We start from the raw sequence: 25,219 nt of genomic DNA, 5'->3' as shown, positions 1-25,219 counted from the left end.
TTTTTTTATCATGCTTGAAAAAGTACTTCAAGATACTAAAAATTTATACTAAAATTTTTGGTGAGGTACTTTTCAAAGATAATAAAAAAAGCCCAAAAATTTAATATTTTTGAATGTTTTATAAGAACCGTAAAATTTCTCTCGTAACATATTCACAGACACAGTCGTACTAACAAAAAAGGGGTGGTACACACTGATAGCATCGTTCTGATACAGCAGCAGTCAATGATCTCAACTTTTTTACCACATAAGTCAAGTCAATGAGATGTGAATTAGGATGATATATCTTTAATTTTATAAAATTATAATAATATCCTTATAATTTTCCTAACAAATGGTGAGCAGTCATCTTCTGAGTGATATATCACCTATTATTTTGCCTGCTCCCTCATAGTTTAACGTCCCTTAAACCTGCCACCTCCTCTACTGCCTACTTCATTGGCGGGTGAAAGTCCGCCATAGCTTACACTGCCTGCTTCACTGGCAGCTGAAAATCCGCCATGGTAGACATTATGTGCTTCATTGACAGAAGATGGCCCCATGCTATTCTCCACTGCATTGCAGGAGCCTACCCAACAAGTCTCACTGAAATCAAACTCACCCCACGACTTGTCTTCGAGGAGGGCTTTTTCCAACTCTGCCAAACGCTCTTCGATGGTTTCATCGTCCGATGGATTACAAGGTATGATTCCATTCCCTGTTGAAGCAGAAAGAAACATCACAACTGTTCTTTGAAACAAATGCGAGGAAACAGAGGTACAAGATTAAAGTTATTACCATCAGGTGCGGTGCTGCGCTCCAAAGAACATTGTTGCTGGGTGCTAGACCCTCCCAAGGTGTTGTTATCCATGGATAGAACTGACAGAATCACATTTCGTATGGACGAAACTTGCTCATTGGCAACTTGGATGCTCTCATGTTCTGTGGAACATTAGAGTTAAATTGGACGGCTAGTTTCCCTTTGGAAGCCATCAAACATATATAAAAAGTATTCAATATAAAGAAAAGGCCAATCACCATGGGGTGTCACGTTCTGGTTGGAAGTACTTTGTTGCAACTTGGACTTGGCAGATTCCGTGGTGATGCCCCAGATTGATGTCCATTACACATTGAAGAAGTTTGCTGGCGTACTACTTGGACATCAAGTTGATCTGCGAGATTTCATGGAACCAGTAAACTACTACCTCCGTCCCTAAATGTTTGATGTCACTGACTTTTTTTATGCACGTTTGACCATTCATCTTATTCAAAAAATTTACATAATTATTAATTATTTTTATATCATTTCGTTTATTGTTAATTATACTTTTATGGATATATATAGCTTTATATATTTTAAAAAAAATTGAATAAGACAAATGGTTAAACATGTATAAAAAAGTCAACAACGTCGAACAATTAGGAACGGAGGGAGTATATATTGCAATATCCACAGGAAAAAAAGGCACAATCAGAAATGCATTCAACATGAAGTTATTTTTCATACCAAACCATGAAGTCATAGTGGGAATAATCCAATTACTGAAAAGAGGACAGACCAAACTTACTTTTCAGCATAGGGCTTGGTTGCTCTGAGCATGATCCCTTAAGATAACAACTGCCATTACTTCTAGAAAATGTCTGATGTTCGTGAGACACATTCCTCTCTTGTATGTAACCAGAGAAAATTCTTGGTCTTGGAGTGCATCTATGAGCATGATTAATGATAGTTTCCCAATCTTGGTCAGAAATCTTTCCGAAGATCTACCCAGCGTGATGTTCATATTAGACAGATTGTGGCAGTAACATATGACGGAACAAATAAAAAAGCATTATTATCATACTTTACGCAGATCTTCTGGACTTCTATCGTATAAACACAAAAAATCCTCCACGGTCTTGATACCACTCTTCTCTAGTAGCTTGTGCCTGTCGCCGTTCATTGCAATTTTACTCAGTTTATAAACAGCATCACATGGGGATGGATTGGGATTCTTTTTGGTTGCTGTAAACAAAGATACTACATATCAATTTTTGAATGCATTATGAAAGCAAACAGCTCTGTAGAAGAAATGTGATGCAGTTACCCTGGACTTGATCTTTCTAAAAATAGTAGATGATTAAGTTTCAGAAGATTGTGTTTACACGGTAGAGTTTTGCCAGCATAAGCAAAGGGAGAACTAACTCCAGTTTCCTTTTTTTCCATTTACTGAACGAATTTAACTTATATAATAAGATACTTTTGTAATTAAGGATTCTGATATGATAAATGAGAATGCAATGATCCTTACATCATTATTGGAAGACATCGCACACAGGATGGAACAGCTGTCAGCTGAAGCAGCAGGGGGCTTTAGTCTTTAGGTGAAACTTTAGATAAAGAGCACATCATATGCAGGGATGACAGAATATCTTCCCCACCTATGAATGAATGGATAGTAATGCCCTGCATAGAGCCACTACTCACTACACATCTATACCTAAGAGAGAAATTCAAAAGAAAATAACCAATAAGAAACTAGTTATCATAAGCACTAATTGATGTAGCAGTTGATTATGTTGTTGCTGATCCTATGGTAAAATGGCCGTGCATGGCAGATATAATCCATAGAGGCAGGCATATATTTATGTTTAAACAAAGCAATAAAAGAGAAAATAAGTACGAATACTAGAATAAGATAGACTAAACTCACAGTATCCCCGAACGTCCTTCACAGCAAAAGATTCAGTTATTCCTTCCTGAATTCTCTGCGAGATTCTTTCATCAGCAGCCATGACCCCCAACTTAAACCTTTTGCTTGGAACAAAACTGGAATTGTCTTGGAATTTGGCACTATTGAGATAACCCACACCACCTTGGAGCCTAAAATACATATTCCTAGATAATAAGTGTTCTTTTCCAGGTCTTCCAGTTACTATTTTACTACGAAAGTATTCTTCAGTCCATTGCCCTTTATGATCATTGTCAAAGTCACCATGAATTGCTACAATTTGAACTCTCATTGAAGAAAATGGCTCACAAGTCATGACCTCGTTCTTATGATTATATATGGCTACCTTAAGGGGGGTCTCGTCATCTGCTTCAATTTTACGTGTTGAGTACTTATCATTACTGCATGAATTCAAAAATTGTAATCGAAGTGGCACACTGGAATTCTCATTAGATAACATCCTGAAAATAGAGAAAAAAAGTCACATATATAATGAAATTTTAGTTAATGACAGCTACCTATATGAATTACACAAATAAACAATGTGATATAACACAGCACGATGGGCATGTAAGCTGATAAGACAGGATCGTGGTTTATGACATGAATTGAAACTTTTTACTATACTAGCTAAATACTCGTGTTTTGCTACAAATAAATCTAGTGGTTTTTAGAACAATCCATGCTTATAGATGTCTTTACATGGTAAACTTGCACTTTAGAGATGAAATAAAATTGAGCCAATATGTAGAACTGTTTTGCAACATTAAGTACATGAAGGAGTATTTGGTAAAATAAATAAATAGAGTTGGTGGGGGTGGCAGATTCACTGCCACCACCACTGCCTTATTTTAGAACAGTATAGAGTATAGATCTAGACAGTAGATACTTGGAAGGTATGGTAAAGTACTTAATCTGGAAATAATGACAATTCTTCAAGTACTTCAGGTATGAAGTTTTTGAATCTACAGGCAATTTTGTTAACTTTTCTGTACTCTGCAATAGTGGTAATTCTTCAGTGCTCAAAGTTCGATCTTTTATGCCACTAGAGATCCCATGTGGAAATCCAAGGTACGCAATAGGCAAGAAAGCTGAACCCTTTGACCATTGATGCTGTTCTCCATGAGTAAGAATGCCAACCCAATACTTAGTTTTTATTTTTAAAGAAAATAGAAGTGGGTAAAAAATTGGAGATCAGTAGAGTAGTTGGAACTTTCAGTCCACAAAACATGTGCAAGAGTACACAGGTCTCAGGTCTGTGGTGAGTTTATACTGTAATTTGACCTTTGCTGTTTCTTTATCTATTTATTTAGCCACCTCCTTTTGTATTGACTTAAGAGACTGTCCACGAGTAACTCTTACAGTAGAACACCAGATCAGGTTTGTATGGACGTGAAATCATGACTTCCAAGCAAAGGATAGACTATACTTCGGATAACAACTGAAGTCAAAAAAGGAAAAAGAAAGGTAAACAGAAGAAAGGCAACTACAGTGATGTTTACCTCCTACAGGACACTTTACAGTTAAATCAATTTCGGTATACTTAGGCAAAATTATGCATCTTAATTTGTTTTGCACATATAGCATTAATAAAATAGAAGAGAACACTTTTTCAGTAATATGCTAATATACAGATCAATTTTTAAGAAGAAAGAAGCTACGATGTGTCCCAATGTATAATTCTAAAACTCTTAAGACAAAACAAAAGATAGAAAAAGTCATAGCATCATGCAAAGATTACCAACCTAGGGGCAGGGGATTGCTGAAGATAACCACCAAGTCTGCTTATATCCTATCAACAAAATTTATAACATATAATTTAACAGACATGAAAAGCAAGTTAATCTGCATTAATAATAAAAATACATAGTTTGACAAAAAAAAATCAACAAACCAATTAATATATGTTAGCGAACATATCTTAAGTACGAGGCAGGCTATCAAACGTTTGACCCCTAGCCTTTCTTCTGAGGTCATGCATGTGTTTTGCCTCTTAACTCAGAACAATGAAATGATATTCTCCAACTAAGTACTTTTTGGGATTCCCAACAAATAGGTATATTTAATTGCTGCCATATGGAACAAAAGATTATCCCAATCATCTAGGCTTAAACATGCATGTTTCTTTTAGGAAGTGAAAGTGAAGGACAAGCACTTACCGCCATTAGGAAGGAAACTTTCTCTCGGAGTTCTTGATTCTCCCTGTACATGGATTCGATCTTCTCGTTTTGCCCCTGCAGCATTCTTCGCATCTCCTCAAGCAGATCCATCTGCCTGTCACTAATTCACTGTCATTTGTTGAAAGAACAAAAAGACAAGGTCCATTCCTCATCTTGATACATAGCCTAATGGAAAAGTTTGTTTCAAATTTAAAGCACCTTACAGCTAGCTATCATCTTTTTTTACTATTTTTTGAAACCGAAATTTTTTTACTATTCAGTACACTGTACGAAGTAGGTTCATTTCGTTGGGAAGTTTATTTCGATAGACTTGTCCTTCGGGGAGATTGCAGGGGCAAAATATTTGCAAATCATCAAAGTTCAGCGTATATAAAAGAAAGAGGCAAGTGAGGAACTGGGCTCCATTCCCAAAAAAAAGTTAAAAAAAAGGTGAGGGACTGGGCATAATCACAGTAACATCACGGTGAACTTATGCAGAAGAAGATACAATTGGTTACCCAAGAAAAATTGACTTTTTGACTTACTTGCAATGACAGGATAAATAACTAAAAACTCCCTCTGAATTCTGAAGTACTGATAACAAGTAGGCGCATTCAGATGAGAATAAACCACATCCTGGGTGCACAGATTAAAAAGAAAAAAGAAAAGTGCTTCAAAACTTGAATATAGGAGGAGCAAGATTGCATGAGTGAACTCACTCAAATCTGCAGGAGCACCGGGGTCGCTTTGCAGGCGGTGATCGGAGTGAATCAACCCCGTCATCATTCTCCTCCCAACTCTGATGCCGAGGTAGAGACATTGCCCAGATCTCCGGAGGTTGGATGAGAAGAAGGTTCTGATAATGAAAGAATGATGAATGAAAGGATTGTTTCGTCTAGTGGAGAAGCCAGCTAGCTTATAAGGTGAGACAGAACAAGAATACTCGTGTAATCTTCCTTTGACAAACGAATTTAGCAAAAACGTATTTTGCTTCAAGAAACAGTGTTTGGCCGAACGTTCCAAGAAACTTAAGAGCCAAGACAAAATGGTTTGTAGCTGTGTGGTCTGTAGAGAAACATCACATTGCAGCGTGTGGTCGGTCTCCCACATCCCAACACGGTTTTGGCTTTGCAACACAGGCCCCGTTTAGTTCCCAAAAATTTTTGGGACAGGGTTATATCGAGACGTACGGCCACACATTTTAAGTATTAAACGTAATATAATTACAAAATAAATTTCAGATTCCGCCTAAAAACCACGAGACGAATCTTTTGAGTCTAATTATTTCATCATTAGCACATGTTTTGGTTACTGTAGCACTTGTGGCTAATCATACACTAATTAGGCTTAAAAGATTCGTCTCACGATTTATCCCATAATTGTGTAATTAGTTTTAATTTTTATTAATATTTAATATTCCATTTAGGTATCCAAAGATTCGATGCGATGTTTTTGGAAACTAGACAGGGCCACAATAAAACCGCTTCCAGATGCCTTTTTTTTGTCAACTGATACTTTTCAGAATTCAGACGAAGCTTTCGTTTCACCTACCAAAAAAGGCTATTTATTTACTATCCCACTCAAATTTAATAAGAAGCCAACATGCTAATATTTTTTTCATCGATTTTTCTAGGTTCAGATTTGGTGGCTCAGAACTGCTGATCAGACGTGTGCATTTCATTTTCAGAAAAAAAAAGAACTGCTTGGATTGTGTGGGACTTACCAGTGCCTGTGCCGACAGTCGAACTCTGCTTGAAACGTGTCGACTCCACTACGAAGACGTGCAGTCGAGGTACAGGATTCCTTCCTTCGACACTGGATTGAGAGAGCTGTGGATTCGATGGAGACACAGTCCCTACGAACACGATCTCTGCCGGTGCAGCATTTCTCCGAACACCTCCGCGTCGCTCCCCCTGTCGTTCTTGGTTCTCGCCATGCCGCATATCAGCAATCGTCCAGCTGGTGGGCAGAATGGTGGAGAACGAGGAACGAGAACAGGGAGGCGCCGCCGAGCTCGATCTCCGCGCGCGCGAACGCGCCATCGGTGCGCCAGCAGCGCGGCGGGTGGCGGCGTGTGTAGCAAGGCTCAGGGAGCTCATCGATCCGCCGTGGTGCCTCGCTTCGCTGAGCACCGCCGGCGCCGAGGCCACCGCGGTTCGCCTCCGCCCTCCGCCATGCTCCCCCACGTCCTCGCCGGCGACGGCGTGATTCGCTTACGTGGCAAAACCATATGAGGCCTCGTTTTCAGAACTTTATTTATGTTTCTTCATTTAAAAGAATAATAAATAAATTTGTGTTTGAAAAAAAAATATCCTCACGCGGAGCTAGTAGGCGAGTTATAATTAACTAGCGATATATTTAACTTTACAAACGTTCATAGGTGTCCATGCCCGTAACTTCGCAAGAACATCTTCGAAAGAACGCTAATATTTTACTATTTAAAAAGTTATATTAGGTTCATCTAAAAAATTATTAGGCATAAAAATTACACACCCCTCCAACAGAAATCTAAAAATAATAATTTGTATTATGAACCCATATTTTTGCCTTAAATTTAGGATATAATTAAGATAATTTTAGACATGAGTAAATATTAAGAATACATTTGGTAACTTGGTAACATGTTAAAGTTATATTTTCTAACCAGTTTTTAAAATTTAGTTTTATAGATCAATTTTTAGACGTCTCTCGTATCTGAGGGGCTATCAGTTTAGCATGTATCTCTTTAACATCTATTAGTGGGCTTGGCGTTTTATGCACTCTCATAGCCACCTACAAAATCATTCCTCCTCTCTCTCCCCTCACTCACGAGCACGGTAGCATTAAGGGTTCGCCTGCAAATTTAGCGAGCATTGTTAGTTGCCTTTCCAACGGACGTTTATCACTTCTGATATATCGCTTAGCTAGTGGACGTTTATCTGACGTGGGAATATAGTTTTGTAATTTTTTAAAAAAGTGTATTTAATAAAATATATAAATAAAAATTCCTGGTTTGGACAAGTATAAATCCGCCCCCATCCACATGTATGGGCCGTAATTTTGAGATAGAATTTCGGACCATTTAAACAAGGCCTTTGAAGGCTGAAAAGCCCATTCTACTTTGAACATTGAAGCATGCGTTATACCTCAGTGGACTAGGCCCACTCAGTGAAGACCTCAGGTTCCTTTCAGATTCTATCTTATCGAAAAAATAACAAGTGACATTGTTAAATTATTACCTCCTCTCTGTTCGCGAATACTTGCTGGTTTTAATTTTGATGATTATGATTGTAATAGCTAATTCTAAGAAATGCATTCCAATAGAAATTGATGTGAAAACTCTAAAAAAACACGGACGTCGACCGGTAATAATCACTCGGAGATAACTACCACGTAGGAGAATAGCAACGTGTTATCTCCCTCTTTCCGTGCAACTGTTATATATAATGGTAAATCTAATAGTTCTAGTAAGAAGAGACTATCGGTCTTATTAGAAAACTAAAAGAGTTCTAATAGAAAAAAAAAAGACTACAAGTCATATCAGAAAACTAATACCAAAATCCGAATACATTGTGTATTAAAATTCAGATCATATATCTATCCATGGTTATATATAAAAATGTCAAGTGAGTGTTGTATGTCACTCAAATCTATTGTACTGCAGCACTTTGGTGTGGGTGAGATGTCACCACTCACAACTTCAAAACACCCACATGATTAGGTATACAAGGCTCTGAAGAAGTTTGGGAAGCTCAATTATTGCCGTATCATCCTCATTGACACTAAAATAGACGTGAAGAAAGAGAATCGACATTAGAACAGGTACGATAGCAAGCTATAAGTCAGCTGTAAACATATTTTAAAGAGAAAAGAGAAGAAAGAAGATAGTAGGCTACTAAAGCTAGCTACAGCATGGGCTCCAAGACGCAGTATGTGTATGATATGTGAGATCATATATTAATGCTTTATAGATAACTATCGTATAAATTGGCTATTAAATTGATTATAGATGAAGCAAGTGCTGGTGCTGAAGAACCTTACGATCACTATCCTGAAGATGGCGCCTGCCCATTTTTGCTTTTCGCTGCTTGTTGTTTTATTTTGTGGACTGTTGGTCTTAGTCCACGTTCGACGCTGGCTGCCCATTTAAGTAACTTATCCTCATCGTTTTCGCTTCCGAACCACTAAAGTTTAGTATAGTTTTTGTAAAAAAAAATTATGGAAAAGTTGTTTTAAAAAATCATATTAATCTATTTTATATTTTTTAATAATTAATAATTAATTAATCATGTACTAATCTATTACTACGTTTTTCGCTCCGGGATAAGTTAACTTACATGCCTTCGAACGAACACGGCCTTAGTACTCTATATTGCCCTCCGTCGGATTATGTAATAATTCATGAGGTACACTTGTATGAAGCTTATAATGTTTCAGAAATGTAGTCATTTGGGCCAATTGCTCATTACTAGGATTGGTACAGATCAAACATGAAGGTTTCCTATTCTAAAATCAGGGTCCGACAAATCTAGTAGGAGGATTTCAACGAATTTTGATGGAAATTTGTACTTTGGTAGAAGGAATTGATGGACTTTAGTTTTGGAAATAGGGATAAATTTATGAAGAACTTTAGAGGGGATTTGACGTCCATGATTTGAGTTTGGATAGGAATTTTCTTTGGGGGATTTTGGGATCTCGTGCAAGGGATTCAAATTGAGATCTTTGGCACTTAATTTGTTAATTTACACATAAAGAAAAAACTTTAAAAATATGGTTTTTATTAAAATTATTTTTAACGACCAGTTACAAGCGGCAACCACGACGAGTGACCACTCGTGTGGCAAAACTAGGTGAGGCCTCATTTGGACAGGCATTTATCTGGCAAATCCCTGTATGGGCTAGAAATTTGAAACAAAATCCCGCCCATTTGAACTCATTAAAAAATTGACTAGTGATATTTGAAAGTCACCTCGTCCATTTGCGCATATTTGTTAGTTTTGATTTTTGACGAATATCTTAAGTTGGCATATATTTGTTAGTTTTGTTTTTGATTAATATATGAATTTGACGGATTAATTTGTGGGGAATAATAATTATATAATTTCGAAATAATATAAAAACTGTCAAGTGAGTGTTGTATATAACTTAAATCTATCGTATTGCAACGCGTTAATATGGGTGAGATGTAAGAACATGATTAGCTCTATACAAAATTATAAAGAGATTTGGAATGAAGACTCAATAATTGCTAGTTTAGGTAAGCTCTTGTACTGTACTGCCACCCTCACTGAAACAGGTATGACAAAATAGAGTTAGGCCCTATTTAGTTTTCAAAATTTTTTCTAAAAATATCACATCAAATTTTTGGACACCTAAATAAAGTAGTAAATATATCGAATTTTTGGACACCTAAATAAAGTAGTAAATATACATGAACATTAAAATTAATTACACAGTTATAGAAAAAATTATGAGACAGATCTTTTGAGCCTAATTAGGACATGATTAGTCATAAGTACTATAATAACAAACATGTGCTAATGACCGATTAATTAGACTCAGTAGAATCGTCTCGCGGTTTCTAAACGGAATCTGAAATTTGCTTTTTTTCATTCGTGTCCGAAAACCTCTTCCGACATCCGGTCAAACGTTCGACGTGACTTTTTTACCAACAATTTTTGGCAACTAAACAAGGCCTTAATATTAAAGTACACATTAAGCCAAAGCCATTATAGTCAGTCTTCCTTCCTGTACATCTCCTTTGGCTACTTGCGAATTTCTCACGAAACCACACGGAAGCAGCCAACCAAACTAACCACCGCGTTGTGAAAGCCCATTGACGTCTGTGTGTTAACGACCAGTCCTCACTAAGCTCACCCGGATATATCTTCTTATTTCAAGATAATATGGCTTACCGTTATTACCATAAGAGTGAAAAAAAAAGCTGGCTAGATCGGCTCAGATCGACATGTACTCGTAATGAATCAAGCCAAGCTAAGTCGTAATGAAAGCCAAGTTAAGTTTTTTAGCTCGTTAAATTTTACGAGCAAGCTCATTATAGCACTTGATTATCTTTGGTTGGGCAATAAGCCAACTTTTAAGAAAAATATATAAACATAAACAAACAAGCAGCGTTTCCCATGTGTTATTTAAAGCCATTGTTAAGCCGAAAGCTAAATTAAAGTAGTTTTTTTATTTATTTGAGATAGAGGTAATAACCCATGGTTAATTTTGAAAATTTAATGTCACCGGTTTATAAACCATATAAATAAAAAATCAACTTAAAAGCTTAAGATAATAAAACTAAGCCCAAACCAGCCGTCAATGGCCTCCATGATAAGTCCACACTTCCCCTTCTTGCAGGAGCAACACAACGTCAGAGAAACCAAGCGAGCAGCTGCCCTGACCAACCAAGTAGCTCAAAGATGGATCCGCTGGGCAACATCCTGGGCGCGATGTGGAAGGTGGTTTCAGCGATCGTCAAGGCGCCGAGGACGGCTCGCCGGAACAAGGCCAGGCGCCGAGAGCTCGCCCTGCGAGCGAAGGGAGTCAACGACGTCCTGAGGCGGTACAGGAAGGCGGCCAGGGGCGACGCGGCGTCGGCGACGACGCGGAGGATTCTGGGCAGGCTCAAGGACGCCGTCGACGACGCGTTCAAGCTCGCCGAGTGCTGTGGCGCCCGCCGGAGCAGCGACGGTCTTCTCTCCAGGCTCCAGCTCCACAGGCTCGTGGCCGGTGACGGGCTCGACGCGAAGCTCAGCGATGTCAACAGCCGGATCACCGACTGCCTCGTCGACCTCCAAGCCGCCAGTGCCGTCCGCATGATGGACCTCCATGCCGCGAACAGCGCCGGTATGGAGAAGAAGATGGACGAGCTCGCCGCTGGTGCTCGCGATCCCCGCCGCACAAACAACGCAGTAAGATACATGGATCATCAAATTATCGATTTTTTGTTTTCCTCTTTAGCCGATTGCATGCGCAGACCAATCTTCTTCTCCAGTGTTCCTGAAAGTGTGTGAATGATTGATCGTATTCCAAGTGTGGGTACAGGAGTACATATATACGCGCATGGGTGGCATGCAAGCCTACCGCAAATAGCGCAATCACATCCACAGATCAAGGCCTAATTACATCATGCTAACACTCCCCCTCAGTCTAATCTGAAGCATCACTAATACATAGACTGGACCGAAACTCCTGGAACAAAGAAGTAGGGAGGCCCTTGGTGAAGACGTCGGCGTACTGTGATGTCGTAGGGACATGAAGAACTCGAACGTGACCGAGGGCGACCTTCTCTCGAACGAAGTGGAGATCAATCTCAACATGCTTTGTACGCTGATGCTGCACAGGATTACTGGAGAGATATACAGCACTGATGTTATCACAATAGACCAAAGTGGCACGGCGAGGAGGGTGCTGGAGCTCAAGAAGCAACTGTCGTAGCCAAGTAGCTTCAGCGACACCATTTGCTACAGCACGATACTCGGCCTCTGCGCTGGACCGTGAGACCGTGTGCTGTCGCTTGGAGGACCATGACACCAGGTTATCTCCAAGGAATACTGCATAGCCAGAAGTCGACCGTCGAGTATCGGGACAACCAGCCCAGTCGGCATCCGTGTAGACAACTAACTCCGAAGGGGGGGAACGGCGCATGGTTAAGCCAAAATCCGTGGTGCCTTGCAGATACCTCAGGATGCGCTTCAGAGCAGCGAGGTGGGGCTCCCTGGGATCATGCATATAGAGACAAATCTGCTAAACTGCAAAGGCAATGTCCGGACGTGTAAACGTCAGGTACTGAAGAGCTCCTGCTAGACTGCGGTACTGAGTGGCATCACCAACAGGGGGTCCATCTGCAGATAGTTTGGAGTGGAGATCAACAGGCGTGCTGCAAGGCTTGCACGCACTCATCCCGGCGCGCTCCAAAATGTCCTGAGTGTACTGCCGCTGGGAAAGAAACAGTCCATTTGCAGAGCGTGTAACAGAAATGCCCAAAAAATGATGAAGCTGACCCATGTCTGTCATAGCAAACTCATGCTGAAGAGCCCCAATAATATGACGAAGGAACTCAGTAGAGGAGGCAGTGAGGACGATGTCATCCACATAGAGCAGCAAGTAGGCAGTGTTGGACCCGCGACGACAAATGAATAAGGAGCTGTCTGACTTGGTTTCAACAAAACCAATGGAGGAGAGATATGAAGCGAACCTGTGGTGCCATGCACGAGGTGCCTGCTTCAGTCCATACAAAGATTTGTTGAGCCGACAAACAAGATCTGGGCGAGAGGAGTCCACAAAACCAGAGGGCTGCACACAGTACACTGTCTCGGTGAGGGTGCCATGTAAGAATGCATTCTTCACATCTAACTGATGGATGGGCCAGTCCTGAGAGAGAGCCAGAGAGAGGATAACTCGAACTGTCGCTGGCTTGACAACTGGACTGAATGTCTCATCATAATCGAGGCCAGGGCGTTGAGTGAAACCCCGAAGAACCCAACGAGCCTTGTACCGATCAAGAGACCCATCTGCATGCAATTTGTGTCGGAAAATCCACTTGCCAGTGACAAGATTGACGCCGGGAGGTCGTGGTACTAGACTCCAGGTGTCATTGGCAATCAGGGCATCATGCTCAGCTTGCATAGCGGAGCGCCAGTTCGGATCCGCCAAGGCATCTCGAACGGAGCGAGGCAACGGCGACATTGGGACAGCGTGGAGGTTGAGGCGATCCACAGGCTGTGCAATGCCGGCTTTGCCACGGGTACGCATGGAGTGCTCGTTGACGACAGGAGCGATGGAGACCGGCCTAGTGGAGACCGTGCGCCCGGTGGCCGCAGTGCTGCTGGCAGCAACCTGTGCAGGATGCACAGGGGCAGCAGCACCGGCCGGTGGCGCAGGGGCGTGGCTGGAAGCAGCGCCGGTGGATGGCCCGGCGGGGCTGGGCGCCTCGGGCCCAGCGCGCGGCTGTGGTGACCGCGGCACGGCGCTCGGTGGCGAGCGAGGGGGCGCGGGCATAGCACTCGACGAGTAGGGAGGCGCGGGAGCTCCAACAGCCCCATCAATAGTACCTGCACGGACAAACGGTGCTCCACGAACAGGAGCGGTGAGATCACTGTCATCTAGGAGGAAATCCAGAGCGGAGGATTCCATGGGTGAGGTGGACATGTCGGCGAAAGGAAAGAAGGATTCATCAAAAACGACATGTCTAGAGGTAAGAATGCGATTCGACTCTAGCTCGAGACAACGATAGCCTTTGTGTTCCGAGGAGTAGCCGAGAAAGACGCAGAGGGATGAACGAGGAGCAAGTTTATGGGCTGCTGTAGATGACATGTTGGGGTAACAAGCACAGCCGAAAACTTTAAGGTGTTCATAGGAGGGTGGAGTGGCATGGAGGTGGAAGAAAGGGGTGGAGGAGGCGAGTGTTTTGGTGGGCAGCCGGTTGACAAGGTAAGTGGCGGTGTGGAGTGCCTCAACCCAGTAGACCGGAGGAAGACTCGCCTGAAATAAGAGTGAGCGCAAGATATTATTAATGGTGCGAAGGGAACGCTCAGCCTTGCCATTTTGCTGGGATGTATAGGGACACGACATGCGAAGGGCAACACCGTGGGAGAGAAAGAACGTGCGGGCCGGGGAATTGTCAAATTCACGACCATTGTCGCACTGGACGCTCTTGATGGTGGTGCCGAACTGGGTGCGAACATAGGCAAAAAAGTTAGAAAGCGTGGCAAATGTGTCGGATTTGAGGCGAAGCGGAAAAGTCCAAATGTAGTGAGAGCAATCATCTAAAATGACAAGATAATATTTGTAGCCCGACACACTGACAATGGGAGATGTCCAAAGATCACAATGTATTAAATCGAAATTATTTGGAGCTCGGGAATTGGAAGAACCAAAAGGAAGTCTAGTGTGACGACCGAGCTGACAAGCATGACATAAATGATGACTATCATCTTTATTACAAGTGATAACTTTGGAACTAATGAGTTTGGACAAAGCTTCGTGCCCAAGATGCCCAAGACGACGGTGCCATAGCGAGGTGGGTGCAGCGAGGAGTGCGGAGGTGCTGGTAGCTGGTGGAAAAAATGGGTACAGGTCGCCAGAGCTATTGCACCTGGCGATCACGTTCCTGGTTTCCAAATCCTTCACAGAAAGACCAAACGGATCAAATTCAACGGAACAGTTATTGTCGGTGGTAAAACGACGAATGGAAATCAAGTTCTTAATGATGTGAGGTGAAACTAAGACATTGTTAAGAACTAGATTGCGATGTGGAAAAGAAAAAATATGAGATCCGACGGCAGTGACAGGAAGTAAAGCACCATTGCCCACAATGATAGATGAAGGTGTAGATGAAGTGGGCGAGGATAGGGTGGAAATTTTACCAGCATCCGCAGTCATATGCGAGCCTGCACCAGAGTCGGCGTACCATTCCGAAGGTGCCGGGGGGTGGAGCGTCATGGTGTTGAAATTCTGCACCAAGGAGTCCTGGTTCCATGCGCCTCCATGTGCCGGGTTCCAGGGGGCAGCCTGCAGCTGATATGGTGCCCCCTGAAATGTCGGTGTCGAGGGCGCTGATCCTCCCCCGTAGGTGAACGGGTAGCTGGAGCCGGGGCTGTAGAAACCGCCGCTGGACGCACCACCAAAAGGTGCGCCGTACTGCGGGACAGCAGCGAAGGCCGGTGGTGCTGGTGGTGGGCGGCCACCGTACGGCCACATCTGGAGCGTGCACACCGTGCAAGAGGGGTGCACACCGTGCACGCCACCCTGGCCAGCGGATGCGCCGTGGCCAGGGGCGCCGTAACCGCCTGTAGAGGAGCCTTGGCCACCCTGACCAGCACCGGGCTGGTGGCCCTGTCCGCGGCCACCCTTGCCACGCCGGCGGCCGTTGCGTTGGCCGCCTGGCTGGCCGCCAGCCTGGCTGTGCTGGCCGGTGCGCGGAGGACCAGTGGCCGGCGCCTGGCGGCCGGGGCCACCAGCCGGTGGCGTGGGCGACGAGGCGATGAGGGCCGCAGGTGGAGACGGTGGGCGAGCGTCGATGTCGATCTCCTCGAGGAGCAGGTGAGTCCGGGCCTCGGCGAACGACGGGAACGGACGCTGCAGCTTCAGTATAGACACCATGTGGCGGAACTTACCACTGAGGCCGCGAAGGAGAGTGAAGACCAGCTGGCGATCACCGATGGGATCACCGAATTCAGCAAGAGATGCAGCCATGGTCTCCAGCTTGCGGCAGTAATCAGTGATCGTCATGGAGTCTTGACGAAGGTTGCGGAATTGCGTCTCCAGGAGAATGGCACGAGACTCCTTCTGGCCGAGGAATTCGTCCTCGAGGTAGCACCATGCCTCGCGTGCACGGCGTTGGCGAAGCATGAGCGACTGCTGTAGGTCGCTGGAGACGGTGGCGAAAATCCATGACAGCACAACACAATCAGTCTGGACCCAAACCGGACGGTCGGGGTGCAGTTCGTCCTCGAGCACGTGCGGGGCGAGGGCATATTTGCCGAGCACGGTGAGGAACATGCCCCGCCATTTGGTGTAGCTGTTGGTCACTTTGTCGAGGATGATGGGGATCAGCGCCTTGACGTTGACGACGGCGGTGGCCTGCGCCCAGATGGTCTCATGGGCGGCCTCGAACTTGTCGAGGGCTGCAGCGCGGAGGCGCGCCGCTTCAGTGCGGCGCTCGGCCTCGGCGCGGACTTCGGCCTCCTGTGCCGCCGCTGCGGTGGCAGCCGCGTCGTCGTCGTCCGCCATGGGAGTGGTCGCGGGGCTGGTGCACACGCGCCCGCGCGCTCACGGCACGGGACGAGAAGAGATGCGCGATCGGCGGCAGCGGCTGCACCCGGCGATGTGTACAGCAGGCGATCGAACAGCACGTACAACTTCGTCCAGCACGTTGACGACGACGACGGCGGCCGGGAGTTGTACAGCCACGTACAGCACGTACAGCAGGAGATCAAGCGGAGGCAGGATCGATCGGATCGGCGGCCACACCCGGTGTCGAGGGCAGCTACGGGGTAGGCGATCGGATCGGCAGCGCTGGCGATGAGACCGGCGACACACCCGGCGACATGGAGTCAGCGACGGTGGTGGCGATCGGATCGGCGGCGGGCGCTGGTATGGGTTGCGGAAGAGTAGCGGATCGTAACCGCTCTGATACCATGAAAGTGTGTGAATGATTGATCGTATTCCAAGTGTGGGTACAGGAGTACATATATACGCGCATGGGTGGCATGCAAGCCTACCGCAAATAGCGCAATCACATCCACAGATCAAGGCCTAATTACATCATGCTAACAGTTCCAAGCAGAGGGAGATCAACAGTGGCAAGAATTGCAACAGAGGTGGATGGAACAAGGGCGGCAAACGGAGGAGAGGCAAGAAGGCGGCCGGGCCACCGCCGCAGCCACGCTCCCAACCCGTCGCCGGCGTACTTCCCTTCTACCATGTCCACCACCACCACCACTTCATGATAGAGGACGAGGGCTCCACCTCCAGCTCCGCGATGTGATCTCCCGCGCGCGCGTGCACGGAGGAAACCATGCAAGCATCTAAGCTCCGGCGGCTGCCCGGGCGCAGCTCGTGCTTGATCGATCCATCAAGCCATCATCATCTGAGTGAGATGATGATGTTGACGACGGCGGTGGCGCGGCGGCGACGCCGGCGAGCACCGGCCGAGATTAAGCGCTAAGGGTACTGCATGATTTCCCGGAACAGATCAAAAGCGTCATTTCTTCCATATTTTGGGTATCCGGAAATCCATGGACTACGTGACGGACGATGCACATGACACATGGATTTCAGCATCGATCATGCATTTGGGTAGCATCGGAATGGGTACTGCGTTTAATTAATCTCTTGATCAAATTCAGATCGGATATATGGCCGGCCATTCCTAGCTAGCTTAGTCGTGATAGATATATATTATAATAAAATAAGTAGTTGCATTGTGGTCGAGTCTGTATTGTACTGTAAGTTTGTAATGTTGTGTTCTAGATGTCTGTGTAGTCGAGTCTATTCATCAATTTGCGTCGTATTGTAAGTGTGCGTGTGTGTGATCTTCGGACGCTCTGCATGAGCGAGCAATAATAATAAGTTTGAATAAAGTACATGTATGCATGCTCTTCCAAATGATATCGTAGCTCTTCCAAATAATATTGTAGGATCGTAAAGGGTCTTTCTCACCTTAAAAGCCTTCACACATTGGTGCCTCTCAGCCTTCACCACCCCTTCATCGCATCTTCACAGACACCCTACGGTCCATCAGGCCTTCACACAATATGTCCATCGGGCCAAAGATGTTAAACTGGTCAGGCTCTGATACCGATTGTAGGATCGTAAAGGGTCTTTCCCACCTCAAAAGCTAGCCATTGAGATAAAGGGCTCCCCCACTTATATCTTAGGTTCATTGTCCCTACACAATCAATGTGGGACTATTCAATATAGATATTACAAGGTTACACTTTTGTTTACATTTTTTGGATTGAGATTTTGAAGATGATGATAAGGTGGTGTTTAGATTGAGAAAATTTTTGAGAGAAGTACCATGTCAAATGTTTGACCGGATGTCGGAAGGGGTTTTCGGACGCAAATGAAAAAACGAATTTTACGGCTAGCCTAAACCGCGAGACGAATCTTTTGAGCCTAATTAATCCGTCATTAACACATGTTGGTTACTGTAGCACTTATAGCTAATCATGGGCTAATTAGGCTCAAAAGATTCGTCTCAAGATTTCTTCCATAACTGTACAATTAGTTTTTTGGTTTATCTATTTTTAATGTTTTATTTAGTTATCCAAAAATTTGATGTGATGTTTTAAAAAAAAAAATTAGAACTTGTTCTAAGTAAAGTTGGGTCTTGGGTGCAATGAATATTGACAAGGTGGATGTGCAGAAGATTCCAAACTCCCGAACCTTCCCTCTGGAGAGGACGAGAACACACTGAACGTGACATCGGTGAATTTTTTATTTTTATTTTTTACAAAAGGCTCAAAAGTGAGCCCTGCTTTTACCCAAAGCAAAATATGGTTTTGCTGGGTTACCAGTTTACAACATTAGTCTGAACACTGGCAACGTCGCTGAATATTGACTTGTGTAGACTTGTACCAGTTTGCTAATCTGCAACTCTGAACAACTTGCAAGGCAGTAGCCCGCGCAAATGCGGGGGCATACGTCTTAAAGTATGCTTAAAGTAGGTCTAATAAATTAAATGCAAACTAAAAGTGAAATTATTTGTTTAATTAATCTCGAAAACTTGTATTTCTCGTTCTTGGAGTTTAGTTAATTCCACATTTTTTGATTTATTTTGGTATATTGCTAATAAATTTAAATTTATTTTGATATCAGAAAGAAGTGACAAATTAAGTTCATGAAGAAATATAGATAGATAGATAGATAGATGAGTAATTTTACAGTTCAATGAAAAGTATCTCGAGATACCAGTATCTCGCGGTATTAAATTATTTTTGATCATTGGATCTAACAGCGCATATCCTGGTAAGAATTGAATTTTTTTTTATTGAACACGGGTCGGTTTCAGTTTCCTGGTCGACCGGCCGTCAACCTCTTTTTTTCTTCTTCTTTATCTGAAGCCGAGCCCTGTTTTTGAGAGGTGACAGCATTGATCTTACGTGGGAGGGGCATCTCTAACACGGCTTTGATTTCAAGTATAAAGTTGGGAAACCGGGCGCAGGTGAGAGTCCCAAGCCACGCGACGCAGCCGAGCCTCCTGATGAGCATCACCTCCCCGAAGGCCACCGAGAAGACGAACCAGAGGACGTCGAGCACCAGGAACGGCGCGGCGATGGCGCTGGAGGCGTACGCCACTTTCACGGCGGCCGGCGGCAGCACGGCGTAGAGCCCGAACAGGAAGGAGGCGACCAGGGCCTTGGACGAGCAGTAGACGAAGAGGATGGACAGCAGGAAGCTGCTCATGCGCGTGCGGATGTCGACGGTGGCCACCCCGGCGAACATGACGTTCATGGTGGCCAGCCCCGAGCAGACCAGGGCCACCGTGTTGGCGACGATGAACAGCTGGAAGACCGGGTCGTCGGAGAGCATCGCGGTGCCCTTGAGCCGGCCTTTCTCGTCGGATCGGAAGCCGCCGGGCATGGTGATGGCCGCCGCCATCGTCACCGTGACGATCAGCACCGATCCGACGCCGATGATCTGTGTGGAATCCGTGATCATCTTGTCCAGCTTGCTCTCGTCTACTTTCTTGCGGACGTACCTGTCCACGAACCAGTCCCGCTTGTATGGACCAGTCTTAGCTCCAGCACCTTCAAGCAGTAGATGTATCCTAACTCGTGGATCCTGTATGCTTGCAACAACAAATTAATTAGTTAACCGGAAGAGATTTACTTTAGCCCAACAAAAAGTAACAAAACGTATCTCATGGTATCAAATCATCTCTAATCGTTAGATCTAACCGTGCACATACTACTCAGCTAGATTCAATGGTAAAAAACGATTCGGTACCTTGAGGTACTTTTTTGTTAGACTGGAACAAATCTCTAACCGGAAAGGGTAGTGCCAAGCAATTCTAGCTACTCCATAAGTAGCTAGCGGACAGACAGTGATCAGTAAGTACTTATTACCATCGCTTCATATTATAAGATGTTTTGGCTCTCACTATATTCATATGAGTTTTACTCCCATCCTTCCTTTTGTATCTCGAGGTACCGATACCTCATGGTACCAAATTGTTTCTGATCGTTGGATCTAACAGTGCACATCCTACTTAGCTAATCCAATAGTGAAAAATGATTTGGTACCTCGAGATACCGGTACCTCGAGGTATAAAAGGAAGGATGAGAGTAAAACTCATATTCATATAGTTACTAATGGATTTTTTAAGGTACCCTCAAATAATTGTGAGGCATCCACTATTTTGGATCCAATGGATCTGATTTTATTATACCACACTGCTAATGTGTAGTACAAATTCTACGAGAGTAAAGTTAGAAGTAAAATATATAATTCTGCGATAAAATTATGTATTATATGGAGCAATTTTACGGTTCTTGAGAAGGTATCAACAGGTACCACTTTTTCTATATAAATCTTGATACTGTACACACTATGAGGTACCAAATTTTACACTTGGTATCTCATGGTACCTTCTCAAGGACCATAAATTTTCTTTATTATATATCACTTTAAAATAGATAAACTGATAAATATATAAAATATTTAATATGCTTATAAAAATACATAGTTATACTATCAATACAAGTAAAAGTAAAAGTAAAAGTAAAAGGTAACGTAACATCCATATAAAACACATTCTATGATCTATGGACGAATCTAGCTAGAGCTAAAATATTTTATAATATGAAACTGAGAGAGTATGTATTAAATAGTAAGAGTTTTTTTACCATCCTTGAAAACGTACCTCAAGTTACCATACTTTTTAGTGTAAAAAGTGTAGTATCTTGAGGTACATTGTATCTTGAGGTACCAAAAATTTATACTAAAATTATTAGTACCTTAAGATACTTTTCAAAAAAGGTAAAAAAAAGCCCTAATAGTAAAGCTAGAATGAAAGAAACCCTACCAGCCCATAGATGATCCCCTGCGGCCTGCGCTTCCATGCAATATCAAGCGGAGTCTGGCCCTTGCCGTTCACCAAATTCAGCTGGACATGTGGGTTCTGGAGCAGAAAATAGAAGCACCACTGGTTGCTGGCCTTGGCGGCAAGATGCAGCGCGGTGTTGCCGGCGCCGTCCTGGATGTTCAGAGCAGCCGCCATGGCCGGCCTGCAGTCCTGCCGCCAGCATGCGTACCGGACTAAGAGAGTGCGTTCCTTCTGGACGGCGATGTGGAGGAAGGTCCGGCCACCGGCGTCCTGCAGGCCGGCACAGCTCGGGTGCCTCTTGAGCAAGATTCCAAGCACACAGGGGCTCATGTTCGCCGCTGCAGCATGTATGGGGAACGACCCCTCGTCGTCGCTCTGAAACGCCGATGACTCGTCCTTGTCCAGTAGTAATTTGACCACCTTCGCATACTTCCTCCCCCATGTCGCGGCGAAGTGAAGAGGCGTGCTTCCCATGGTTCGGTCCCGTTTCTTGGTGAGCTTCATGTTCCATTTCAGTAATTTGTCCGTCATATCTGCAAGCGTACATGCTTGTTGTTCATTTTAATTTAAGAGAAACTTACGGAGTACACTAAGAATTTTGTATATCCATGTAACTAAGTTTTATATTAGAAAATATGGTGCCTCTCCTACATTCAAAAAAGGTAAATTTACATTTAATTTAATTGTTACACAACTATGTGTGCTCTATTAAAGGCTGCATATATCTAGGGCTCTATGTTGCCTGGGAATCAATTCATGATATATATACCCGCATTTTCATGTGTCAAATGAAATTTCAAATTTGAGTATATAATGTTGAATACCCTTGAACTAGTTTATAATTTCAAATTAGTTTAAACTACCTTTAAGAATTTAGTTCAACCATATAATCATCAAACTAATTAAAACTAAATAACTCAAAACATATTCATTTTTTTGAATGTTTGATACTCAAAATGTATTTATTTATGGGTATTAATCAAGGTACCTTGGCACCATGGTGTATTTCAATATTCTACTCCCTCTTGTTTTTAAAAACAATAGATGACACAGTTGACTTTGTCATATACGTTTGATCATTCGTCTTATTTAAAAATTTTATACAAATATATAAAGATATAAGTTATGCTTAAAGTACATTTAATGATAAATCAATTCATAACAAAATAATAATGATTATGTAGTTTTTTTAGTAAGACAAATAGTCAAATGTAAGTTTAAAAGTCAATCATGTGATCTATTATAAACCAGAAGAAGTATATAGTAAGGATAATCCCTTTATGACAGCAATCATACATGGAATTAAGTACATTAATTAAGCTTGTAGCTAAAACCTAAAAAAACTAACTTGGGTTTATTGAAATTTAAATTCAGATCGCAGATTTCTAGGCATTGAGCCATTTCGTAGCAGTGCGTGTAGGGCAGGATGTAAATTTGGCATTTCATTAACTATCTCTAGACTTCACGAAAGTCACCGTGTACCTAGTAATCCAGAGGAATTTAATTATTTACCACTCTTCTCTCGGACTCTCACTTTAGCTGTGAGATGGATTAAGGTCGTGTTCGCTGGGTGCCTCGGTTAACTTAACTCTCTCGTTTTCCGCGTACATATTTTCCGTTTCTAAAAAAAATCTATAGAGAAGTTATTTTAAAAATCATATTAATATATTTTATATTTTTAAATAATTAATAATTAATTAATCATGTACTAATTTATTACTACGTTTTTCGTATCTGGGGTAAATTAACTCACACCCCTATGCCGAACACGGCCTAAGTAAGAGTGGCAAAGAGTGGCAAAAAATTAAAAGCCCCAGTAATCTACATTTAGGGATTAGTTGTATCCATATACTCTAAAGAAAGTAGAGCAATTTTATCATCCTGGTATCAGGAGGTACCACTGTTTTCTATGTAGGTACTAAATTTTATATAGGAAATAGTGATATTTCATGGTAGTACCAAGAGATACCAAATTTTACATAACCGTGGTACCTCCTGATACCTTCTTAAGGATGAAAAAAATGCTTAAGAAAGTAACAATAAGACACATATATAATTTAGATATACTTAATTAACCTAGAAAAAAACAAATGATAATATGTTACGTACCGTAATTCCTGAGAACAGCAACATGCAAAACATTTTGCCCATCTGGTCCAGAATAGGATAGCCCCTTGTTCTTTTGATACAATGTTTCCGCGATATCATAGTGCCCTAACAGGACGGCTAGATACAACGGAGAGGTGCCGTCAGAGCTCTCAATGCTCGTCAATTCAACGCTGTATTGCAGTAGCTTGTCAACAATTTCCTTAAGGATCTTCTTGTCAGACAAGCGAAGGGCGTCATGCAAGGCCGTATCCCCTGGCACTAGGTGTGATGAACCTAGAACGAAAATAACACCATAGGTGTGTAAGATGCGAGAAGTACGTATATATCTAGTTTTTCTTATCATTCTTGAAAAGTACCGTGAGTATCAAAATTTTGATATCTCAAGATACTAAATTTTTATATTAAAAAATATGGTAACTTAAGATACCTTTTGAAATATGATAAAAACAATTCATCTATATATGATAGTATCAGTCCAAAAATACAAAGGATGTTTAGAAATTTTTGGAGAGAAAAAGGTCTAAGGTGAGAGCTGGCTGTGATTGGTTAAGATAAAATAGTATATGAAAAATTAAATAAAAAATAGTTGTGATGTTCTTATATTTTGAAAAAGGAAATTTATTTTTTTTACGGGGGAATAGCTTTTTAAGCATATAAGGCCCTGTTTAGATTCTTCAAAATGACAAAAGTTTTACCATTTTGAAGCACTTTTTGGCAAAATAGATCTAAACACCAGGGTAAGAAAATAACAACTTTGTATTTAACATTTAGCAGTCTAGAGTAGCAAATTTTACCAAAAAGTACATACAGACGCGGACCACCTCTCTCTTTTGCCAAAAATGGCAACTTTTACCTGCCTCTAAACACCAACTTGCAAAAATATAATGTCAAAACTTTTGTCACCAAAACTTTTGTCATTTGCCATTTGCCATTGCAAATGCCTCTAAACAGGGAAGGTGTAAAACATGTGAAGATAATTAATTAATACTCCCTCCATATTTTTTTATATGACACCGTTGACTTTTAGGTTCACGTTTGACCGTTCGTCTTATTCAAAAAATTATATAATTATTAATTACTTTGTTATAATATGATTTATTATTATAGAAACTTTAATTATGCATTATAATTTTACATATTTGGATATCAATTTTGAATAAGACGAATAGTCAAACATGATTCTAAAAATCAATGGTGTCGTACATAACAATATGGCGGGAGTAATATTTTCTACTTTTACCGGAAGTCGTCTCCCTTGATGTCCCGTTGCGATTTTCCAGCATCTCCTTCAACCTCGCGTCGTCGCCATTGACCACCTTCTTTGTCGCCAGATCGATGAGATGAGAGACCATTCGAACGTTCCCGGCTCTGGCAGCGCACTGCAAGGCCGTGTCGCCGTTGCCGTCGAGCGCGTACAGGAGCTGCGCGTGCTTGTCGTCGATCACGGCGGCGCTCTCCAAGAACTCGTCGCCGTCCCCGCTGGACGCAACCACATGGAGGATGGAGCCCAGCTCCGCCGCCGTTGGACGAGGCGGCGTCGCAGGCGCCGGCGCCGTGGTATCGTCGTCAATGGGGACCAGCACCGACGACGACGCAGATGCGTCTTGCGCGTCGAGAAGCTCGGCTAGTTTCTCCCATTTGCCTCCGCGAGCCGCCATCAGCAGCTCGGGGCGCAGCTTCGCTTGCCCACTCGCGATTCGAGAAGAAGCTGCCGGCGCCAT

The 25,219-nt window shown here is 42.9% G+C and overlaps 3 protein-coding genes and 1 pseudogene across 3 annotated transcripts; 1 reads left to right on the top strand and 3 right to left on the bottom strand.

The window, feature by feature from the left end:
- Positions 1-135: 135 nt before the first annotated feature.
- Positions 136-6,719, bottom strand: LOC102699836 (annotated as a pseudogene).
- A 4,456-nt stretch (positions 6,720-11,175) lies between these two features.
- Positions 11,176-17,157, top strand: LOC102700112. Its single transcript, XM_040528602.1, has 2 exons — positions 11,176-11,872; positions 17,014-17,157. The coding sequence occupies exon 1, from the start codon at positions 11,254-11,256 to the stop codon at positions 11,845-11,847; it is 594 nt and encodes a 197-aa protein (XP_040384536.1). The 5' UTR covers positions 11,176-11,253; the 3' UTR covers positions 11,848-11,872; positions 17,014-17,157.
- On the bottom strand, positions 14,561-16,633 carry LOC121055704. The gene is made up of 2 exons (XM_040528601.1): positions 15,202-16,633; positions 14,561-14,959 (listed from the first exon to the last, which is right to left on the bottom strand). Exons 1-2 carry the CDS (start codon positions 16,565-16,567, stop codon positions 14,922-14,924), a joined length of 1,404 nt encoding a protein of 467 aa, XP_040384535.1. The 5' UTR covers positions 16,568-16,633; the 3' UTR covers positions 14,561-14,921.
- Positions 17,158-19,348: 2,191 nt separating the features above from the next.
- On the bottom strand, positions 19,349-25,219 carry LOC102713862 (ankyrin repeat-containing protein At5g02620-like). The gene is made up of 4 exons (XM_006663589.1): positions 24,739-25,219; positions 23,499-23,771; positions 21,369-21,922; positions 19,349-20,125 (listed from the first exon to the last, which is right to left on the bottom strand). The coding sequence occupies exons 1-4, from the start codon at positions 25,217-25,219 to the stop codon at positions 19,349-19,351; spliced, it is 2,085 nt and encodes a 694-aa protein (XP_006663652.1).

This window comes from Oryza brachyantha, chromosome 11, assembly GCF_000231095.2.
Source record: "Oryza brachyantha chromosome 11, ObraRS2, whole genome shotgun sequence".
NCBI classification, from domain to species: Eukaryota; Viridiplantae; Streptophyta; class Magnoliopsida; order Poales; family Poaceae; genus Oryza; species Oryza brachyantha.
Note: the sequence above shows the minus strand (reverse complement) of the source record. Positions and strands in the feature narration are given on the sequence as shown.